An 18531-nucleotide genomic window follows, 5' to 3' on the forward strand; every position below is an offset into this window, starting at 1 on the left:
TCATGAATAATTCATATTTCCTCATGAATCTTCTATAAAAGCTTCATTAGAATAATAAACAAAAAATTAAATATAAATAAATAAATTGAGACGTTATTGAGATAAATCAAATAATAAATAATCGTGATATACGAACATTGTACGTCACTGTTTTGAGTGGACCATCTACATCTCAATTAATTTTTCCAAAAACTCTGTAACTCGCCATTTACATCCCAATCTATCACCGCGGTAAGTGTTACTTCAAAGTTATCTCATTTAACGGTACATTGTAGTGTGGAAATCAGACGAAGTAAATTTACTTTCCACCTTGAAATTCGAAATGGAAACCCTTTCGTTAACTCAGCAGAATATAAATCAGGGCTAAGTGCTTTTAGTTCCAGGTTCTACTGAAGCTTGTTCGAGATTGATGAAAATCTCTCTCTCCGAGTGTTTGTGTAAGTCCTAAGCTCGGATTTTTTTTTGTTTATTGCACAACTCCCATAAAATCTCTTATTTTCAAATCGCCAAACCGCTAATATAACGGACCCATATTCGTCGAGCTTTCCGAATATCTGGATGACAAACGATTTTAATTGTTGTTTGCCGAAGTTTTGAACGTTCGTTTTGCAAAAGTTGCCAATTTTTTATTGTGTCATGGTCAGCTCCGTAAAAATTATGGCGCTCCCAAAACAGGAGGAAAATGAGAAACGTGGAGTGTGGTTGGTGTTGTTTATGGTGAGAGGAAATAAAAAATGAGAAGCCGTGTGCTATTTAATTGGGATTGAATTTTGCTTTGCGCGGTCACAATCATAATAATTTAAGCAAATTTAAAACAATTTGTATCCAGTCGTGTGATAAAACCAATTTATCAAATCAACTGCGCAAATTTTAAATGTTAATATAAAATTAATTATTGTTATTAAAACTGTTGGCATAAAATTTGTATGTTATTATTGAGGTCCATTTGCACCAGATTAACAGTCGTTTCTTGTTTACAGTCGGTGTAACGGCGAGCTTCGAATTGTTTGACATGCGACCGAGTCATGAACGACCATTACGTAAGAAGGTCAAGAGGTGTTCCAAAGTTGAGCCCTGCAACATTCCGAAATTGAGGCATCATCTCGATTTGTTTCCCACCAATCACGGTACGTCGAAGACTTCCGGCGCTTTCAAGTGAACTCGGCCAACGTTATCAAATTTACGAGTGGAGATCCGCCATTAAGATCGACCCCGCCGGTTAATATTTGCCGTCATCGTCGGGAATTCTACCTGAATCATCAGCCCTCGGAGGGCGAAGAAATCGCCACCGAACGGCGCGCAACAGGTCGTGCTTTTACAACCCTTGACGGACGAGCAGTTGGGAAAAAATGAGCGATTTATGGCCGCAGATCATCTCGCATTACGCCTAAGCGGAGACGACGAGCTTTTATTTATTTTTTGCGCGGTCCGCAAAGCGCTCGATTAGGCGGCCGCTTCTGAAAGCTCGAATTAGAGTCCTGTCAGCGAGGACGTGGATTTCCATAATCCAGACATGCGGATAGCGCTGGGAGAAATCCTTGGAGTACTGGAAATTATACATGACATCCTTGGAGAGTTGGGAGGGATACGATAGAATGTAACAAATTCAACTGGCAGAAGCAGACGCAGAGACCAGTGTTGAACGTTCAATCGGCGTGAGTAGGTTGTAATGATGAAAGTGGTGGTGGTTTGACAAACGCGTGTTCTTTTCAGACACATTTTCATGCGAGGACGGTACTACTGAAAAGACGAGCCTGCTGTTCTCAACGACGACCATCCAGGAACGTTTCTCTTATTTATTAAGTGAGTCGATTTTTTTTTCAATTTTTCACACGAGATACGCTGCAACAATGCGCTTTTTATTTACCATGCAGAGGTTATCGGTTCATTCAATTATATTTAATTAACTCGCCAATTAAACGATCGCCTCCAGAGTCAACTCGAAAATTCGAAAAGAAATCCGCACTCCGTAAACTGAAAACTGAAAGGTTTTTTTTCAGTCGAACATATGGTACAGATACATTTTTCCGCGATTAAAAAATTATCTGCACAATTTGATTTGAAATAAAAAATCCGGTCAGATTTTGGAATGACGCCCGACGTTTCCATCAGTGGTTGCTGAAATCGTCTGGAGTTTATTATTGTTGCATGGTGCATCTGTGAAAATCATTTTTGGAGTTTTGGGAAAATTGGGAAATCGGCGTAAACACGGCGCTATTAAAAACCGTGACGTAGCCGAGAAATTTGTTTGTATAGGGCATTAATCCGTGTAATGATAAATTGACAATAAAATTGCCGAAGGGTCACGCCATCTGACCGATCTAATCTTGAAGCAGCTTTGATTTAATTCAGGTCAGGTCAGATGAATCCTTTATAAGAATCGGGCTCACTTTTATATAATGAGCTACGTAAACAACTTCATCGCTTCGATTCCCATCGAAAACAATCATTCGAGTTGGTTATCTCCGGAAAAATCCTGAAAATCCCCGGAGTCTCAATTATTTCGCTAATTGCCGACTAATTGGTTGTCTTTAGTGTGACAATCAATTTATATTTTGCGACGTGCCAGTTTACACTGTAAAAATAAATCGATGGCTTCGGATTTACATAAGTTTTTTTTCGTGTTGGCGGCGTGAAAAGTACAATTTAATTGGTTATTCGGCTAATTTAATTGCTCATCAACCAATCGAATTAGAAATTTTAATGCGGGCCGTTTTTCACACTAAATAAATTAGTTCTGTTCGTCTTGTAAATTCTTATCCGAAGCAAAAAAGGGGATTTATCGGTGATCCTGGGCTAGGACCGCTTTATTGTTTCCTTGCCCTGCCTTACTCTTTTCGTCTTTGTCCCGTTTTATTGTCACATCGTTAATTTTTATCTGTACTTTCGTTATTTTCTCCGAGTTACTCATAAAGTGATTATTTAAATCGCTCATGATAATCTCTTCATTCTTTACAACTTGTTTTTTGCGAGCTTGATCGTAAGGATTTTATTTCACGGAGGTGTGGGCGTCGGTGTAATTTTCTCAAATCCAAATCGCATTTTTCCTTTGTTAAAAATTTATTGATTTCTACTTTCTTATGCAAATTTCAACAATTTCATTATATGTGCCACTCGAAAATCTATTTACTTGTTCGAAATTGAATGCATATTCGTATTTGTCGCGAATTTGATTGTCTGTAGCGCACACAAAAAAAAAATATTCCTGAGACAGTAAGTCCTTTGCAGTTGTTTTATGTTGCAAATTTTTTCAACATACTACTAAAAAAGACTTGAACTACAAAAAATATCAATCAATAGGAATAATGGATTACATATTTAGGAATCTTCCAATTCTTATTTTTTACAACAGAACTCAATATTTTTTTATCGCTGCATCAAGAAAAATTTTTATAAAGCTCTAAATTTTTTAATACCCAGTTTGTTTGAGCTAGACATGACAAAATTTAAGATTTTGATATCAGTACATTTTAAATTTTCTTTGAATTCTCAGTTTGCAAAAAAGTGCAGTTTACAAAAATGTTTTTTTTTTTGCAATGACTGCCCACCTCACATAATGACAAGAACTGACGTTAATAATCGACGTCTGGTGGTCAACGACAAATAGCTGAAATGATAGTCTTTTCATGCGAGATTGCAGGAGTAGTATTGAGAATCTCGTCATGCAACAGTTGATTATTTGTGTGTATTCAAAATCGCAACAAGAGAACTATTGCGATACGACCGTATATTACTGTAATTCATAAATTGCCAACCAATTGATTATTTGAGCGTCTACATAGACCATTGACATTAATGAACAAATTGCGTGATTTGGACCTGTATTTAATCATCCGATGTATTCAGCGGAGTTGTCCCTCAGCGATTTTAATTATTTTCAAACCTAAAAAAACTCCACCGACACGTCAACAGTCGTGTCGAGCGCCGGAAAACGGTATTATTTATTTAAAAACGCGTTTTCCACTCACCGTTTCAATTCTAATTACCGTAATGCAAAATGAAGTGCTCTTTGATGGAGTTTTTTTGTTGTCTGGATCGGACGCGACGAAAACTCGACTCTTTCGGGGAAAACTTCTGCAACCCAACTTACGCACTCCAGTCCTGTCGGTGCGCGACGAAAATAACTTCCGAAGTTACGTGCATTATCCTTAGCAAAATGCTCGAGAGCAGGAACGTAAGATTGTCGCTTATTTGTTTTGACGTAAATTGTCGAGAGCGTCTTCATGATGGAGTGGGTGCTAGAGATTAATTTCAGGAAGAGGCGAATCAAGTTCGAGGAAGAGTCGGAATGTCCAGTTGGAAATTAGCACGAAGCGCGGTGTCGGATTTATTGGGGTTTGAGTTGAAAAAATCTGTTTTTTCAGGTTGTTTACCTTTGTGAAATTCGCTGCTGGTCTCGTTGTGCCAACTCACGTTGTTTAATACACACACACGGGATGAAATTATTATTTAGCGGCGGCGTAGACAAATACTACCGAAAAGTTCTTGTTTGGGAGTTGAACCGACGACCTCCGATATTAAGTGCCACCTTTTAATCGAAACGAGATTACAGGGAGCGAAGATGAATCAGCTTTGTGAAAAATTTTATGTGGCGAGAACAAAGAATCGGATTTTGTTCAGTCATCCTATATGAAATGCGTTACTTTGTAATTTCACATATAAAATTATATTTCGGAAAAAATCGACGCAAAAAATTTCGTATTAAACAGTGGTCAGCAGGCTTTTTTTAGGATTAAAACGTACTTAATTCGTTCATTATAGCGATGGACAATAAACGGCGACTTTTTCGTAGCGTCGGAATTATAAAAAATATGTTGAAAGAAAAAAGTATAATAATTGTGGGAAAGTCAATCTAATGAAACAAATTTAATTTTCATAAAATATTTGTATTTTTGTTTTTCAAGATACTAATCATTCAATAATTTTATTAAAACAAACGTTCTACGACTTTATTCCTTTATTTGCCCTCCGGGCTTTCGGATTCTTGATTACAAACATAAAAATAACAATTCCAAAAATTAACATTTTTTTCTATCTCCCATTCCTTTCTTTTTCTATTCTTTCCTTCGCTCTTCATTCAGTATTTCTCTCCGTTCCTTTCTTTCCCTCACTCACTCTCTCTCTCTCTCTCTCTCTCATTTCGCATTCATTCTTTCTGCACCTTCTTTCCTCTCCATCATTTTTCCTTCTTTTGCACTCTCTCTCCCCAGGTACTCCGGAATTTCCTCCGTCATACACCTCTCATAGTTCTTGTTGTATCTGGTTCCTTTGATTCTCTCCCTTCTTTCTTGCTTGTCCGTGTCTTTGTCCCTTTCGTTCAGCACTACATTCATCCATCTTCATTTTGCTCTCAATCTTTCCACTTGTTCACTGGCATACCCGTTCCTCCGGTAATACTTCTATCTCTCCTTCTCATCCGCGTTCTTTTCTCTCCAGCATTCCTTTAGTATCCTGCACTCTTTCCTTCCATCCATTTTGTCTTCAAACTTTGCCGCTCTCTTTCCCGCTTTCACTCTCAGCCTATTCCTTTCCTCACTATGTAACCTAGCGTTTCTCTATCCCCTCCTAGTATATACCCTTCTCAAATATTTTTCTTGCACTTTCTCTACCTCTTCTTGTTCCTTCTATCCCCAGATCACAAACATTCTATGTTTTCTAATTTATTTCAGGAACACAACACAAATTTTAAAACTCCAAAACTACAATTTCAAAATTTTTTGGGAAACATGATGTCTACTATTCCTTCCTGTTGTTCCCTGCTAAAATGACAATCATTGCAAACTATATTTAACAAATACATATATTTAATCAAAATAAGAACCATAGACTACAATACACATCTGCCAACGAGCTCTAAGTTTCTTTAGTCGTTTTTGGTAGAAATCTGCTGATCTGCAAGAAATGCGTTTGCCTCAGCAAAACATTTTTTTTTCTTTGGGGAAGCAATTCGGATATTTGAAAAAATGGTAATGAATGGGTGACAAATCTGGTATGGTGGATGTAGTCGAGTTTCATGTTCTAACTGGTTCAATTTTCGGACGTTGACGTGCGGGTCCTTTTCTACTGACCAACGCAAGCTGCAGCTTGGTAAATTTTTGACACACAATAACTGTGGGCTGTTAGACTTTTGTCAAAATTATAGTACATTATCTCTGTTGAAACCTATCAAACTATTTGTCTTCATTCCTTCCTTCTGGTGGTTTTTTTGGTTTTGGGTGAAACTTGAGCCATTGATCTCCAACCATGTGCTGATCGTTTACTGCTATAGAGGTCTTGGATTTTCTCATGGACTATGACTCATATCGGTCTCAAGTAGGCGCCACAAACTGACCGGAAAACATCGTCATTCGTTACGTTACTTTCGTCTCTCTCTCGTTTATGTATTTGAATTTGAAAGTAGTCGATGTTTTCAATTTTCATTTACAGATTTTTAACTGGTTTATCGCTCCGCCTTCGCGCAGATATTTCCAAGGTCACAGTCCATGAGAGAATCAAACACCTCTAATAGAAAACCTATCTTTTGCCACCCATAATATTTTTTTCCAAAAAAGGATAATTTCGGTGTCGCAAAAGAAGTGCATCTTTTTTCTCTTTCCAATATTACTACAAATTCGTCTACAGTTATTCGACGGTTAGTAATCCACCATGGTCTTTAAAATGTCATTCTCATAAACTTGTTGGTGGATGATTGATAATAATTTTAAAACAACCCAATACATTAGATAACCCAAAAAACAAACGTCTGTTATGCCAACTCTCTTTTAGATTCAGATCCGAATGCCTATATCCAGGTTTTATCATGTTTTAGACCACTTTAGAGGCACCTTTTTTGTATTTGTTCAAAGTTTCTTTACATCATTTGACATATTGCTGTATTTGAACATCTGTTAAAACATGGAGATTTTTTTACATTTTACAAATGGCAAGTGGTCGTGCTTGTTGTTATTCCGATGCATAAGTTACCTTTTTATTATCTTCAATCATTCTTCAAACAGCGCCTATATTTTTTTAGTAACAGCAGAAATTGGTCTTCTTTCATACTAATCATCGCAGGTGAACCCCATTCAAGATTAAATTGTGCTACTCGTACTTCCTTCAGAAGGTGCTTCATTGCCAAAACAGAGCGGAGACCTTCGATGCATTATTTTTGTCCGGGACAACTTTTATATAAATTGTTGATTTTTTTTTTTTAAATGCATTTTAAGTCATTTTACTTTGCAGTCACCAGTTTGCGGAAATTTTCGTCGCGACCCACGCAATGTACCGAGTAATTTGACTTAATTTGGAGCCACAGGAGAAGGTATTTTGAAAGTCAACAAATCGAATTGGTATAAACTCGTTATTGATGGTGCTTGAAATATGAGAATTCGATGGCATTGCATTGCGAAGGCCAAAACGGTAACCATGAATTATTCTCAGCAATAAAAAATTGTGTGCTAATTACCATACAGTAGATTCACTTTCCTGCAGCGGCATTCGAAAAATTGGCCACAATTTTGCACGTATTTTGGTGACGCAATAAACTGGTTTAGTGTTAGCAATTTTCTATTGGCACTTCACGATTTTCGACTTTCATCTGATAACTGTGAAGGTGACTGGGGCAGTGTATTTTTCGGCGGAGCACACTTTACCTCTCGTCATTCGTTCAATTTTCGACAAGTTATTAACCGAAACGGACTCAAGGATCGTTAATGCGGCGTTATCCTTGGCTTTTAATCCTACTAACAAGTCGGGGTCCGAACTAGTCGGACAATTAACGGCGGCTCTGGTTAGTCGGGCAATTATTGCATTGTACTGTAAAAGTTGAAATGTTGTCGAAGAAAGTCGAACGGGCCTCGTGCGCTTTTAAGTTGGTAATTTTCAACATCACACGTCGGCTGTGTTTATTGAAGCAAAGTGTTATGACTAGAATTGCGTAAGGTTACAAAATTGTATGTGTAACGTGAGGCTATAATTTAGTCTGCAAAGAAATCCAATAAACATGTTGTACATCTCTATTAGCGCGTCTTATATCTTCAAACAATGCTAAAACCGGCGGACTAGAAGTGCAGCTTTGACGGAAAGTGGGACGTCGGTGCAGATCTCGTCCAGCTGGAAGGGGAAGTGCCGATGAGCGGCGGTGCTGAAGACGGACGTCTCGAAACGTACGGCTCGCACCGACGAACAAACATGCATGTAATTAGAACGATGGACAGATAGACGGACAGAGTCAGTAATGGCAATGTACAAAGTCATAATGCTAATGAAAACGAGCAATATAAATCATTTCGAGCTAGATATATGCATTACGCAACCTACTGGCCAGATATGTAGTTTTCAACTCCTCAGCCAGCTATGATTTATTGAAGCGACCGAATTTTTTCAGTGGAGGCCAGACTTAATCCATCAAGCGGACGCGAAACGTATCCAGACAGGATCGAGGGAGATTTAAACTGATAATTAAATTCCGACTGCAACGAGCCGTTAAAGAACCAATTTCTGTTTGCTCTTAGGCTAATTTATTTTTTGCATTGTTGGTGCGTTCTCGTTACCCAGTTGTACATAACACTTAAACAGATCGTAAAAGTTATCATCGTTCAAGATTCAAATATTTACCTCTCTACTCAATAAAACCGCGACGCAACAGACTCGAAAAAAATTGAGTATTAATATTTATAATAATCGCTGTTTATACACACTCGCGGCTGCTCATTTCGCGGTAATTTACGTTCGTTTTCTATCGGGAAATTTTTTATTTACCTCCTTTGCATAAATCGCGAAAAGTGGAATAACAAATAGTCGTGTTTGCAGGTATGGAGAAGAGGTTGAGGTTCATCAGACTGGCTAGTTTCGTGGTGGTCGTGGGGATTTGCAAACTGACAGAAGCCTACTACACGAATCCTCTGGGTAAGTTTTTCTCTATCTTCAAAAATTGTGTTATCTTGTTGTGTACAATTAAATGGATTGTTGAAAGTGCTCCGCTGTAACTGTCTGCGTAAATTTCACGATAAAAGGTCACAAAGGTTATCGGCGCTCGACGAAATCATTTTTAATTACGTTATTGTGTGTGAAGAACTGACCAATTGGTCAACATCATACGATCCAAAATTGAAAACTACTCCAAATTCGAAGACGTATCGACAAAAAATTAGTATCCATGTTGTGCGTCTGTGAACACATCAGACTTTTGTATCACGTTTTTGCGATAACTGTCAGACATAATATTGAGACGTGTGAACTTCTGGTGCAAGTTTCAGACAAAAATCGCCAAACAACTTAATCGTCTTTCTATTTTTGTGCAAGAGCTTTGGTGAATGATTTTTGTTATTCGAGATAAATCTTCGACACTTGTCGCACGTAGCGAACGGACGAGAAGTAAACTGGTTTCGTAAATTTTCATTATAAATCGTCGCAATTTTAGTTGATATCGTTTCCTTGATAACTTTCAATATCTTCGATTCTTTATCAAGCTTCCATCGTCTAGTTCCCGATCCAGTAATGTCAGGCTCTCCAAATAAATGATGCGGTTTATTGCCTGAAAGACTGAACAACTGTGTATAGAGTTCCTTAGTCTATCCACTTTTCATTAAATAGGGGCTATTTACAAGAGAATTTATTGGAATTGTTGGGGTTGTCACTGTTTAAGCACCGTTATTGTTAATAAATTAATTTTGAAATTGTCGCAAAAGAAGTTTTGGTCCACGCAGTGTATTAATCAAAACAGTTATGTATGAAAGGAATATCGAACAATAAGTAACGGGCCTTCAAATAAATTTATATTTAGAGCAACCTATGGAAATTCAATTGTTTACAACATTTTTCCAACGTAGAAAATGACACAAGAAAGGCCTGACATTTTAACGAAATAAAATTAGGTTAGAAAATATTGAAAATATTACTTTACACTGTTAAAAGAATTAGAATGTCTCCTACGCCTACTCTAAATATATATTTATTTGAAGGCGCGATATCATCAAGTTCTCGTTCAAATGTAATCTAATTAATGTAAATCAAAATAAATGCTGTCTTAGACTTGGTCGAGATATTTGAAGTCAGATTTGAAGTAAGTGGATACTTCGATTTAGAAATTTACTTCCTTGTAATTGCAACTGTAAACATTTCAATTTGATGCTTCTTTTAATGAGGTGGTTAAAGAATAACAGGGTTGGTTGATCAATAGTGTTAAGTAGAGTCTTAAACTTCAAGCAAAGTAATGACTAAGGAAGTTTTCCGATACTACAAGGGTTGTTCATCGTTTATTGTTCCCGCTGTAGAAAATGTTGACTGAGTGAAAAATGACAAATGTGTTTACGGTAGATGAATCACGTTGTAATGTAGGTATAGTCATGGTTAGATAGTGTAGAAAAAATAGTACTATTGCGGGCAAAAAAGTGGGACATCATATTTCTGTCAGTTTTGAAAAATTCGATGTAGTTCAAGCTTTATTGTCATTTTTTGACACTATTCCAGCTGACAGTTTAAAAAGTTATTTTATACTCCTATTTTCCTTTTTCAAATGCCCTCTTCTTTTGATAAAGGTAGATTTTGATTGGAACTTTGCATTAAATAAATATTCACTACGTGCTTGCTTACAATCATTCCCTACAACCTACAATACTTAATGACAACGTCAATCAATTCAAAGTAAGGTTAGAATCAGGTAAGGGCTATTTCACATTAAAAGTCAAGACAATGACGTTGATGTCCCACTTTTTTTGCCCGCAATAGTAAAATAAATTAAATTTACAAATGACCTCAGCTATCAATGACCGGGATTTAGATAAATTTCTTGAATGAATTACTTGTCATTATCAATATAAAGGATGTTTTTTAAAATTTGGCATCGAAGTTGGCGTTGAAGCGTCGATTGTGAACGCACCACCGGATTACAGCTCTGATCAGCTGTTTAAATTTAACCTCACTTTTTGTGTGTTTTTAATATGCACTTTGAAAAATCAGTGTTTTTAAGACCAGTGGTTCATTCACAATCGACTGACCAACGCCAACTTCGACGCCAAAAATATCCTTTATAATGGAGACACAGGGGTTCATCGCTTTCTCGATTCCACCACGTCAGGTCAGGTCAGGTATTATTTATTTCCAAAATCAAAAGAGTAGGACGATGAAGGAGGTTAGTGGCAGTGAATGAGACAGCCATTTTTTTCGGGCATTAAACCAGTATCGATAAAATAAATGGTGCCTCAAGTGCATATGGGCAAGGGACATGTCGAGAAGTAGAAAATTTTGCAGTAAAATTTTCTATGTCGGAATAATAAACGATGAGTCACCCTTGTATTGCACTTATTTTGAGGGAACATCCATTATTATTCAATTAATATAATGTAATAAGTTCGCAGAACCTATTAGCCTAATGAAACGAAATTCAGAATTAGACATAATAAACTGAACCATAATGTATAGGGATGAGATAGCACACAAATGCACTCGCTCACTGTGTTTAATTTGTTATTTTTATTTGATCTACAGGTGTTTCAAAACTGCGTCCAAAACTTGACAGAAGATGATAAAATATGCCTTACTGAATAATAAATTGTAAAATTTTTGGCGATAGTTTTGGAACACGCTGTATATTTTTAACGATTGAAAAAATGTTTAATTTTTTACATGTCGAACACTTTAATAGTGACCCAAACATGTCCCGAGATAAAAAAAATGTGTTATCAAGACATTATCGTCACTGAAGTCAAGGGAATTTACATCTCATGTGCGATAAAATAGTTGTGGTTTTTATTATTTGCACAATAATCAAAGTATTAACAGCACAGAGATCAAGTATGTATATTGATTTAGACGACGAGATTTTATTGTTAGACAAGGTCAGCACTGGTCTCTTTAGTTTAGATGATCCTAGCTTGGGTATGTAATACTCAAAAGTATGGGTAAATATTTCTTTATTATTAACATTTAGTAAGTAGTGCCTTGGGGTAAAATAATAATAAAATAAAGAAGCTGCACAGTGAGAAAGAATAAGAAAATTTAATTTAAAAAATCAGATATGATTTAAAAAAATATTTATTATCCAGGGAAAATTTCAATAAATCTGTAAAGAAGAGTGTGATAGGCCATTTCTTAAATTTAACTCATGTATTTATAAAACTTAAATCTCAGAAATGTTTAAAAATAAAATTACTATGTTATTTACACATTCTAAAAGCTATCTACATATGTATAAAAAGGTTGTTATTTTCATAGCAAACAATATTTAATATTTATCTTCAACAATAAAATTACACATAAATAATTTATATTTAATTTTTAACGTTTAATCAAACCGTTCGTTGATATTCCTTGTTTATTTTGCGTGCTTTAAATAAATTTTCTATTGCATTAAATTATATACCAGATATTTAACATTTTGCCCGAGCTCAATGATGTTTTTATAATGTCGATTGTTTATATGTACTTGTCTACAAAGTCTGTTTAAATTTTCTATGGGTTTGAAATCTATCGATACAGTTGGCCGTTGTGGAACATTCATTTTTCTGTTTTTCAGCAATTTATTCTTCCAAGTTAGAACATTGCTTGCATTTAAATAGATATCGTATGGCTTTTATAATTTTACAGTAAAGAGAATCCGAAAAATTTGGTCCCACATCAAGAAATTATATTTAAAATTTGATCATTGATTGATCTAGTTTTATTCACACAAAATGTTGGAATTTTTTTTTAAATGAAAACTTCTTTAGGCGCACCGCGACGTTATTTCCGGACAATGAATTAATTTCATCGTCACGCGTCACGTCATACGTTCCGAGGTGAAAGGCTCATTCGAGTTAGTTCGGGGAAGCCGAGTTTAGCCGAGCGAGCTACGAGTATAATAAGTGTTGCTGAGTTTAAGCCACGTCAGTGCAAAGCTGCAGGAGTAGCCATATACACGGTGTCTCAGCTAAGACTTTGGAGGGTAATATCTCGGTTATTTTCCAACGGAAGTTCAATTAGTAATAATAAAATTACCTAAAGTTAAAAAATGTAATTTTAACACATGTTTCCTTTATTGAAAATTAAGTGCAATTATTTATTGTGAAACAAAAAAAAATAGGTGTCTACACAAACAATTAACTAAATCATTCGTCTGATTCAACGAAAAGATTAGATTTTGTTGTTAAAAATGTAATCTAAATTTTGAAGGTATTTGAGCAGTTACCTTTTGAAACAATTGATGAAAAGTTGCCAAGCAACATTTTGTACACCCCTTAGATCAATTATCAAAAGTGGGCTCGCTTTATTAGAAAAGTCAAATTGTGTAAATTTATTGAAAATAGACCACAATGGCAGAAATTTCAATATTGTTCAAAAAGGAAACACTTTTTGCCTATAGAGAGTGTCGTAAGAACTTCAGTGACAGTTCGTTTTCTCGTGGAACACTATCCAAATATAGGCTTTACAAAATTTAAGGTTCAGAAAGTCGCCTAAATTTATTTGAAGACACAGGAAGCGTACGTGAACTAAATTACCTAGCGAAAATATTCCGATCGTGTTTTAGCCCTTTATGGAAGAATTGCTTAATTCCAGTATAATAAATTACGTCCAAATGTTGTCTATAACTTTGTAAGTGTTTGAAGAGGGTAAACAACATTCGGCGATAGTGCGGGTTTGTTTCATACGCGTCTACGTTTTTGCATCTGCAGCCACGTTTAACACAGTTTTTTTCTTTATTATTGCAAACCAGACGTCTTTCAAGGACGAGTTTCTCCTTACAGCATTTTTATTGACGATCAATTTTTTGATATAAATCTTAAGTGAATCAACATTTTAAAAAGCCATTTAAAAATTACGTTTTTAAGACTTGGGTTATTGCATTAATAGGATTTTACTTTTCACCGTCTAAAATATCTGCATTTTAAATTTTACAAAAATCCGTTGGAAAATAACCGAGATGTTGATATTACGCTCGAAAGTCTTAGCTGAGACACCCTGTATAAAAAGGATAAACACACGACAGACATTGTAAATTCACAGATGGATGTAGTATTTAGTAATAATACATATTACTTAATGCATGACAAACGTCATAGAAGTTTTCACTTCTGTCGTGCGGTCTTAAGCACACACTCTTTTTTTTAACTTTGACTGTGATAAGCAAGATCTCGCAATAAATAATAAAGATTATCATGAGGTGCTACAAAAAAAAAAAAAATAGAGGAAATCTAGGACAATTTACAAATTTGCGTCCTATTTAGCATAGTCTAGTGTTGAAATGAAAACACTGGAAATTAATGGAATTTAGCAGTAAGAGAAACATACGTAAACAGCTAATAAATCAAAGCACAAGCAGACAATATCTTGTCTAGAATGGAATCAAATATAATCGAACCTTGTTTCATGAACAAAAAAAAAAAAAGATACCTATTAGGTAACTAGGTAAATGCTTTCAAAATGTGGTAAGATTTTGGATTTTTTTGACATTTTTAAATTGGTACCTACTACAACTGCTAGTTTATAGTGTCGACCATGTATCTTAGTGCAGTTTGATACAAAACTACCCTAGACGCTTGAATATTCTGTTAATTGAACGACTTCAATTTCCCTTTTTAAAATTGTCAGCGCCGACATTGAACTTTGAATAGGATTTGTGATTTGTCAGCCCTCCATTTTGCGTTTCCATCTTGTCATTAGCTCATCGAGAGAGCTTGCGGTTGGCACCGAGCTTTAAGAGCATTCCAAATACAATCAGCACAGATTCACGGAACGATAATGACGTACGAGGCACTCGAGTATGATGGGTTTTATCTCGTATGTACGTTCCACATACTCTTCGTAGAACGTAGCCGTAAAACGGCTGCGAAGAATAACGCCGCTATTTAGGGCGAGTGTCAAAACGCGTGACCATTTCGCCATTATAAATTTATCGTACTGTAAATTTGTAGTAATTTTTCACGTCGAATTGTGGCCATATTTCACGTCCACACGGTACCGTTCTCGGGGCCCATTATCAGATGCGAACGACACCGTATTCTAATTTAAATTGAATTAAATCAAACTATTTTTATGGGTGTTGGCACACCTGCAGCGAAGTTGCGCGCGTGCTAGTCGAGTGAAAGTTACAAGATTTTTTGAACGCTTAATGAACATCAGAATTAAAAGGCGAAAAAATGCAACTGGCTCAATCGGGCGCACAGGTAAAAACGGCAAAAGAGCCGTTTTCGAAATCGTCTCGGAGAAGTGTTGGTCGCTTTGACATTCTTCGGTCCTAGATCACTTGACTCTCGTTCGGAGAAGTCCTGACGGTGGATAATCATTACACGGTTTTCACATTTAACCGATGGCTATTGGAATACTTAAAATTCTTGGGATGCCTTCCTGTTCCCGCATAAATATTTGCTCATTGTTTTATTAGTTTTGCCATCTGATATTTATTCAATCGAGCGCTTTGACGAGCCGGGTCGCGGGGCAGGATCTCCGCGTGTCCTCGGGTCGCTCTCGTCCTGACGCAAACGTAAAAACGACCTTTTTATCGTCGCCCCGCATCCTGGTCAGTCAATAAACGCTTTTAGCGCCTCGAGCCACGGAGTTTATGGCGAATTCTTTAATGCCCGACCAGTTCGAATAATAAAAATATCGTCTTAATCTTCACGGTTTTGGGGACTCGCAGAGAATTCTCGGGGACTCGATCATCTCACGAAAACATGTGTAGTTTGGAAGAATAGATGTCGCGGGAAATTTTATGGCATTCTCTTTTGATAGCAGCGGCCCCGCTGACGTTACGTCTTATTTATGGTCGATATTATACGCATTTTCAGTTTTTATTGTATTAAAAAGGATTTGACGTGTATTTATGGCCCAATCAAATATTTAATTGCTCGCCGTGGATTTGCATTTCTTCGAAATGCCGAACGGCACATGTACCTACAGGTGTCCCTCACGTGGTATTTCGAGATTTTTGGCAGATCTCGAGGAGCTCCCGGTCCACCGGTCGTGGGACACACGGTGAGGTAGCTCGTGGAATTAAAATACCAAAGAAATGGACTCGGACAATAAAACTATCAACAGATTTGATAATAATAGCCCTAGAGTACACAATGGGATATAAAAAGGCAAAAAAAGTCGGACCGTGTAATAAAACCGTCAAAATAAAAGCGCAGGACTGGAAGACCGCGGGCTATCTGAGTGCCCCATTAGACAGCATGTTAAGTGGTGACCACCTGGGAGAACCACAAAAAAATAAATCTTAAAATTCCTCTTGCTTGCCAATTAAAATCAGATGGGAGTTTCTCCATCTGCACACAGAAAATCCACGTAAATAACACAATAAAAATGGTGGCATTAATTAGGTACCTGTAACAAACTCAATTCGCCAATCCCAAGGACACCGGCTTGATAAATTGCCGCGCCGCGAAGAAGCCGAGGACGACGGACGGTTATAAATATTTTCATATAGTGAGTGCCGTTTTTACGACAGACGCGGCTTTAATTAGGACTTGGTGAGCCGAGCCAAGGATGCGTCGAAAAGTGCGCTTTTCACTTTTAAAATTTAAAGGTGCTTTAAAAGACATTTCCAAAATGGGACGTTTAAATTCTTTCATAATTACATTTCGCTGATTAATATCGAATGTGTAGAAAAAACCAGATGAGCAGGTTTAATTTATGCAAAATTTCGAAGTCACTTCAACACTGCTACCGGAATACGCGATAAGAAAATGAAAAGAAATTGACCCAACTGCTTGGAAACAGCTCCGGAGTGTGGCTTTCGATCCGGCGAATTTATTTCGCCGCCGTCTCACCTTCACTTCGGTTTATTAACCGTTGTAATGCCGCGACTACCATTTTCGCCTCTTTTCCGACATGGACGTGCAGTCAAAGGAAGGCACGGGTCGTTGAAAATTTGTTTGAAGTAAACTAATGACTAGTTCGAGGATAACGCCGATGCCAACTCTCTCACAAAGCTGGCCCATAATATTAATCACTTGTAACTGCCTCGTTCTTAATCGGGGGGATTTTGAATAATTTAGATAGCGCGATGGGCCTTATTTTCGTCATAATGGATGAGTCTACAAGAATAGCCGGATGGTGTTATTGCCCATAACTAGCGTCAAAACTAGACGCAAACAAACAAATCATTTTCCCGCTAATTGATTTTCTCCGAGTTTACTTACTCCGGTTTAGATTCCTCGCTGGTGGGTATCAAACAATGATCGCACCGCACGGAATAGAAATTGGATATTAAACTGATTTATTATGTAACGTACGTTTACATTGCCTCACACTCCCCCCGCCTCAGATTCGAAATAAAAGCGAAAAGATCATCAAACGATACAATCCTTTCGAGTGACGAAAACGAAACCGTCAAGATAATAATCGAGAAACTGTTGTTGAACCACTGGAGTAACTAATAAATGTCATCCTCTGTAAGAATGGGTGTTGAGTTTACTTTCCTGCGAATACCCATTCAAGTGCAGAACTGCATTGTGCAGCGCCGGAAACAGGACTACACCGGTCCGGGAAGTACTTACTTGCATTCATTTGATTCCGTTGCAACGTGTTTCTTTAGAAGTGAAGTTGAAAAATCCGCAGAAAATGAAACGCTATCTGCTTTCAAATGCTACCTTATTAGTGGAATTGCAGTAATGAGACAGGCGAGTGCATTAAGAAGATTGTGAAGGCGGAAGCACAAGAACAAGAAGTGCAGGGAAATGATGTTGAAGGCGAAGGTGGCGGTTCCATTCTTGAGGTTGGCAATGATTTCGTGGTGTAAATCATTTTGTCCTCCTGCAAGCCATAAATATTTATTGCAGATGAAATGTCATTTTGCATACGCATAAGGATCGAAATGGCGGTACGCTGGCGTGTTAATAAATATAATTGGGCGAAGAAAAAGCCTTGGTCCAGTCCGAGAAATGAAGGTGTCTCCCCGGTGCAACGTACTTTTCGAGTGCACGTCGTAACCTTTCCGGCGTGGAATAATTTGGATGAGGTGTTCGGCGGGAATTTTCAAAATATCGTCCCTGGCATTGACTTTTAAGCCGGAATTTTGCATTTAAATTGATGCATACTGGACGAGTGGGCGAACACGGACAAGGTTACAAAACGTTTGAAAAAAAAGTCGAAAATATTTATCAAATATGCGCATAAAAAATCAATCAAATATTGTATCCCGAAGAAAACTTGTGTTAGAATTTAAATAATATACGGTCGTTTACATACAAGATAAAAAGTTAATTTATGAAGTCACTTCGGCCTGATATAATTGTGGCGGATACGTTCGGCTTTATGTAATTCGCAACCTATAAATATAATATTCATGATGATAAATTATGGGTACGATTGGGCTTACAAACAACAATTGCTTAATCTGAAGCGAGTCGTTTCCTACTTGAAAAGTAGATCGTTCCAGGAATTCCGTTATCAAAATCATTAGCACGTCTCGAATGGTGATAGTGGTAATTGGAGTCATTAAACAGACATGACACTAAGTGTTGATCGTCGGGAGGCGAACTTTGGAGTTAGCATTTTTAAAATCCAGTATTTACTCTGGAAACGCCGGCCAGTTATCGATCATTTTTGAACGGTCGTGTTTGGTCAATTGAAAGGATT

General features: G+C 37.0%; 1 protein-coding gene across 3 annotated transcripts in view; it reads left to right on the plus strand.

Moving 5' to 3' along the window:
* Positions 1-1037: 1037 nt before the first annotated feature.
* LOC138125425 (BMP-binding endothelial regulator protein-like) overlaps positions 1038-18531 on the plus strand; it is a 53352-nt gene continuing 35858 nt past the window's right edge. Inside the window, exons 1-3 of one of the 3 annotated variants that reach the window (XM_069040725.1) lie at positions 1038-1659; positions 1714-1803; positions 8791-8886. In XM_069040725.1, coding sequence (XP_068896826.1) covers positions 8793-8886 — 94 coding nt within the window. In that variant the 5' untranslated portion in view covers positions 1038-1659; positions 1714-1803; positions 8791-8792. Of the gene's footprint in view, positions 1804-8790; positions 8887-18531 lie in introns of all 3 variants that reach the window. The other 2 variants (XM_069040723.1, XM_069040726.1) reach the window with 2 other exon arrangements.

The sequence above is a fragment of the Tenebrio molitor genome, chromosome 3, assembly GCF_963966145.1.
Source record: "Tenebrio molitor chromosome 3, icTenMoli1.1, whole genome shotgun sequence".
In the NCBI taxonomy this organism is placed as follows: domain Eukaryota; kingdom Metazoa; phylum Arthropoda; class Insecta; order Coleoptera; family Tenebrionidae; genus Tenebrio; species Tenebrio molitor.